This window comes from Nannochloropsis gaditana (genome assembly GCF_000240725.1).
Source record: "Nannochloropsis gaditana CCMP526 unplaced genomic scaffold scaffold1030, whole genome shotgun sequence".
Classification (NCBI taxonomy): domain Eukaryota; class Eustigmatophyceae; order Eustigmatales; family Monodopsidaceae; genus Microchloropsis; species Microchloropsis gaditana.
The window spans coordinates 1-5,045 of NW_005802923.1; the positions used below are offsets into that span (position 1 = coordinate 1).

A 5,045-nucleotide genomic window follows, 5' to 3' on the forward strand; every position below is an offset into this window, starting at 1 on the left:
GAGGTGGCCGGGGGAGGGGAGGGGGAGGGGAGGTGGACAATCAAGAGTTCTACAAAATCCTCGGGGTAAACACGGACGCCAATGAGGGAGACATCAAGAAGGCTTACCGTAAGCTCGCGCTGAAGAACCACCCGGACAAAGGTGGAGATCCTGAAAAATTCAAAGAGATTACCATGGTGCGTACAACAGTGTCGCCTCGTCTGCGTACCTTGGTGGGCTATCCGACAGAGACAGCAGGCCGATCTTGTCGCGTTCGTCAAGTCCTATTTTCGCCTCTCGCAAAAGCGTGGGGGGGGTTTGTTGCCTCTTTTTCTGTGGAAGCGATTGTCATGGATAGGCATTTTGCTCACCAAGTGCACCCTCTCCTCCTCTGAACCCGACATTCTCAACTGCCGGCACAGGCCTACGAAGTCCTCTCTGATCCGGAGAAGCGCAAGCGGTACGACCAGTACGGGAAGGACGGTTTGGAGGAGGGAAGCATGCACAACCCGGAAGACATCTTCTCCATGTTCTTTGGCGGCGGGCGACGGGGCCCGAGTGGTCCGCGAAAGGGGGAGGACATCCGGCACCCTCTGAAAGTGACCCTCGATGACCTGTACAATGGAAAGAAGTGCCACCTGGCCATCAACCGCGACAAACTCTGCGGGGCCTGCGAGGGCTTAGGGGGCAAGAAAGGGGCGGAACGTTCCTGCAGCACATGCAACGGGCGGGGAGTGACGGTCCAATTGCGTCAGATAGGTCCGGGCATGGTGCAGCAATCTCAAATGCCCTGCTCGGTGTGCCGGGGGGCGGGGAAGACGATGAGCGAGAAGGACAAATGCCGCGAATGTCGGGGACGGAAGGTGGTGAAGGAACGGAAGCTGTTGGAGGTGCATATCGAGAAAGGGATGAAGCACAACCAGAAGATCACCTTCCACGGCGAGGCGGACGAGGCCCCCGGCACCATCCCGGGGGACATCATCTTTTTAGTGCAGGAGAAGGATCACGAGGTGTTCACCCGCAAGAACAACGACCTCTTCATGGAAAAGACCCTGACGCTGACCGAGGCCCTTGTCGGCTACGACTTCCTCTTCACCCATTTGGACGGGCGGGTCATCAAGTGCGGGAACCAGCCCGGAGAGATCATCAAGCCGGGGGACATCCGGATGGTCCAGGGCGAGGGGATGCCGATCCACGGGTCTCCTTTCACCAAGGGCCGCTTGTTCATCGTCTTCAAGGTGGAGTTCCCACCGTCAGGAGCCTTCGACGCGGCGCAACTAAAGGCGCTGGAAGCCGTCCTGCCCTCGCGAGTGGTTCCCAAGGTGACTGGAGAGGAGGAAGAAGTGGATCTCGTGCCTGTGGATGCGAACCAGATCGGGGCGGGGGATGATGGGAGCGCCATGGATGAGGATGAGGACGGTCGGGGCCAGCGGGTGCAGTGTCAAAACATGTAAAGACACAGGAGAGGTCCGACGCGGAGAGCGGGGTTAGGAACGGGTTCCGCGGCGGGTCGGAGGGGTTGGTCCATGCATGTCCGGATGCCTGGAGGCAGGAAAGTTTTAAAGAGGCGGACCCCGCAGTAATCGAACGATGGAATGGTGCAACACTAGCCTAGGGACGTGCCAGTCGCCAACAGTGACACATGGGATGCGTCCATTTAATCCCATCCGTCTGGGTGACGAGGGGGGCCGGAGCGAAGAAAGAGAAAATTTGAGTGGAAGATTTCTACAAATTGCATGAGAAAGAAACATGTTTGCCATCGGGAGTGATAAAAGACGACATGTACTACATAAAATAAATCCTGCATGCTTTGTTTTTGTTTCGTAATGCATCCTCGACTAGTATGCGAAGCCAAAGCGCCTCCCACCGCGCGCGTCGATCCTGACAGACAGACCTTGTCACTCCCCCGCCCATCCACCACGACCCCTGCCTGGGGCATGCGCGGAAGATATCTCATGCGCCTTCTTCTCCCTCGTCCATGGCCACGTTGTGCTCGACACTGTCCACATCATCCAGCTCTTCCAGCGCCTCGATCACGCTCATGTTCCCCTCGAAGTCCTCGTCCGAACAGTCCATCAGGAGCTTGGGCACGTTCACCATCAACGAGGCCTTGATCTCCCTCCCCTTCCCCAGGAAGACCTCCCTCAGGCTACTCACACTGGCCGGGTCCACCAGCACGCTCGTGACGCCCTCCTCCTCGTTCACGCGCGTGTCCACGTCCTCCACGTCGGCCTCCAGCGCCGCCTCCAAGACGGCGTCTTCCTCCACAATCCCCGCCAAATCGATGCGACCCTTTCTGTCGAAATTGAAGGCCACCGATCCTGACGTCGCCAGTTTTACGTCGGTCTTCTTGATGACGTTGCTGATCTCAGTCTTAGCCCGGTTCGTGTTATCTGTCAAGCAGTTGATGATCAGGCCCGCGCCCCCGTACCCGTACGCCTCGTACACCGCCTCTTTATAATCCGCTTCATTGGCGTTGCTCCCTCGCTGGATGGCGCGCTGGACGTTGTCGCTGGGCACGCCCTGGGCCTTGGCCTCCCGGATCATGACTGCCAACGCCCGGTTCACCTCCGGGTCGGGCCCTCCTGCTTTCACGGCCATCACCAGTTTCTTTCCGTACGTGGCATAGACCTTCGTTTTCAGAGCGTCCGATTTCCCTTTACGAGCGGCGTTCTTAGCTGCGCGACGGCCCATGAAGAGCCTAAAGGGGGAGTGGGCACGATGCAAGCAGCGGGTGACTAGGCGAGAAAGGGGCGTTAGGAAAACGGTCACGGCAGGGACTACATTTCCTCCTCCATTCCTCCACTCCCCCAGCAACATTATACTTTCACAAGATTGGAGGGACTACAAGATACACCTTTGGGTGATTGCTGTCTACTACACGTGCATTGGCCTGAGCCATGTCCGCGACTACGATTTCCATCTACCAGGAAATAGTTTCCCACTCAATATCAGGTTCAAAGCTGCCTTAAGACTTTTCAAAAACGTACCTGTTTAATCGATTGCATCTCGGTTGCGGCTGTCGCAGAGGTAGACACACATTGCCGCTCATCGTGTCCGCTAGTATCCCTGGAGCTGAAGTTGCAGCCTCAGGCGGTCGGCAGGATGGCAAGAAAAATGCTTGCCCAGGGCTCAAAGAAATGATGAATACTACAAACATGCATCCCATATATACCATGACCCTGGTTGTCGTCATCCTTGAATCTAGGATGTCTGTGGGGGTTAAAAATCTGCACGTGAGGTGACGGCCCGGCATATCACTCGCCTTCAGGATGGAAGAAGCGAGAGGAGACGGTACTTCACAATTTCCACTGCTCCGACGCAACGCAATGTCTTCAGAGCGGGCCATGTGATACTCTCAGCTGATTGAATGCACTCATACAGCAAGTTAACAGGATTTTGTGGCTCGTGTTCAATATTTCCACCGCAAGCGTGTCTCAGTCGTCGACCCGACCCTTGAAGGCGTGGCATCCGAATCGGCAACAGTGCTCCGCTTCACTCGCAGACTTCACTGCCACGCTCCGCGCCTGTACTAACGAAACATCGGGTATGTGTGGAGTATGCACATTGTATGTGACACATGAGATTTAAACTTTGTCTGCCGGGATTGCGTCTCTGCGTGCGTCACTTTTCGTAAAAGGAAAATATTGCTCTGACTCTCTCCTGATTTCCATTTTAGGCATGAGGCAAGAGGAATAATTACTTACTCAATTCATCGCGCATGGAGAGTCGCCGCAGAAACAGAGTCGTGATGGGGGTGGTAGGAGTGGCATTTTTAATGCGGGAGACAACAGGGTTTGACATTCTTCATCCCTTCCCTCAATGTCAGCTCCACAAGCTCAGCCCAACCCCGTCGGAAGCAGGCGGACGCCGCCGTAAGCCATTCTCGTACAACTTGGGCAACTTTCCCATCATCGGGGAAGGATATAACCGGGCAAGGAAAAGTCGGATAAGACTTGTCAGTCTCTCCCTGAGCACATCAAGTTGTGCCGGTGGTGGCAGCGGCATCGTCGAGAAGGAGGAGAGGCAAGAGCAAGGGCTTCCCTCCCGACCAACCGCACCTGTACGTTCAGGCCCTTCACTACCACCTACGCCTCCCTCTCCCGAGACAAAGTCCAGTGCGGGTTCCTCGCCCATATTGCGCAGGGGTCAGTCCAGTGCTGAAGGGCAGGTAACCAAACAAGCATCGCAGCCACAAAGCCCCCCGTTGCTCTCGGGGCGGACACAGCCTCCGCTCTCGTCGTCAACTTCAGCACTATCTCCAGCTAACCCTCACAGGCCTTTGCAGAGTCTGAGGTGGGATGAGGAAGGGCGGGTGCTGGCGATGTTGGAGGGGCTGGCTCGGCGTCGACGTAGAGACGAGTTCTGTGCCGCTATCGGGAGGATGGGTTTTGGCAAGCGCGAAAAGGGTAAAGGAAAACCCCGAGTAGCTGCGGTAAATATACATCGGGTGGAGGAGGAGGGTAGCCTGGAGGTCCTAGAGGCCTTCATCCGAGCAGCGGCTGCCTGTCAGGAGCCGCGGGTCGCGTGGGGGGCGATGGAGGTCATGCTCCGGCGATTGGATGGTGCGGGGGAGGAGAAGGCGTGGAGCCCGCGGTGGGACACGTTCTCTACCTTGATGAACTCTCTTCGCCGTGGGAAGGAGCTGGATCTCCTGCTGCGGAGCTTCAAAACCGCCCTCCGGTTCCGGGGCCTGAGCAAGACCGTGCTCCTCAACATCCTCCTTGCCGGCCTCTGCGACAAGAACAAGCACGTGGACGTGGCCGCCTTCTACCTGGAGACAGCGCAGGCCAAGTGGGGGGTGACTCCCAACGAGGTGAGCTGGAATACGCTGCTGGGCGCGGCGGCGCGGCAGAGCCAGGGGCGGCTCTTCGAGGACCTTGAGAGGAAAATGGCCGCCCAAGGTTTGGAGGGAGACGTTACGACCCGCAACATCCGGCTGCAGTATCTGCTCGCGTCTCGGCCCAGCGATGGGCTTGCCTTGTTCGAACGGATGCGGCAAGAGGCGCGAGCACAAGGGCGGGCGGTGGCGGGGAGGGGGGCGGAATGGGGGAGGGTCATGGACC

General features: G+C 57.5%; 3 protein-coding genes across 3 annotated transcripts in view; 2 read left to right on the forward strand and 1 right to left on the reverse strand.

The window, feature by feature from the left end:
* Positions 1-8: 8 nt before the first annotated feature.
* Positions 9-1,783, forward strand: DNAJA2 (DnaJ subfamily A member 2-like protein; the record flags this gene model as incomplete). The annotated part of the gene is made up of 2 exons (XM_005852648.1): positions 9-176; positions 402-1,783. Coding segments are annotated over 2 exons (1,200 nt in total), but the record flags the coding sequence as incomplete, so codon positions are not given.
* NGA_0690700 (uncharacterized protein) lies at positions 1,775-3,198 on the reverse strand. The gene is made up of 2 exons (XM_005852650.1): positions 2,970-3,198; positions 1,775-2,680 (listed from the first exon to the last, which is right to left on the reverse strand). The coding sequence occupies exons 1-2, from the start codon at positions 3,173-3,175 to the stop codon at positions 1,933-1,935; spliced, it is 954 nt and encodes a 317-aa protein (XP_005852712.1). The 5' UTR covers positions 3,176-3,198; the 3' UTR covers positions 1,775-1,932.
* Positions 3,199-3,375: 177 nt separating this feature from the next.
* NGA_0690600 (pentatricopeptide repeat-containing protein) overlaps positions 3,376-5,045 on the forward strand; it is a gene marked incomplete at both ends in the record, with an annotated part of 2,788 nt that continues 1,118 nt past the window's right edge. The window contains 4 exons of the mRNA XM_005852649.1: positions 3,376-3,526; positions 3,809-3,854; positions 3,964-4,042; positions 4,268-4,923. Coding sequence (XP_005852711.1) covers positions 3,376-3,526; positions 3,809-3,854; positions 3,964-4,042; positions 4,268-4,923 — 932 coding nt within the window. The remainder of the gene's footprint in view (positions 3,527-3,808; positions 3,855-3,963; positions 4,043-4,267; positions 4,924-5,045) is intronic.

What these genes read in the sequence shown, in the direction of transcription:
- NGA_0690700 (XM_005852650.1), bottom strand. Translation starts at nt 3,175, where the DNA reads ATGACGACAACCAGGGTCATGGTATATATGGGATGCATGTTTGTAGTA. An exon ending in AGATGCAATCGATTAAACAG is followed by an intron (nt 2,681 to 2,969) that starts GTACGTTTTTGA and finishes CTCCCCCTTTAG; the next exon opens with GCTCTTCATGGGCCGTCGCG.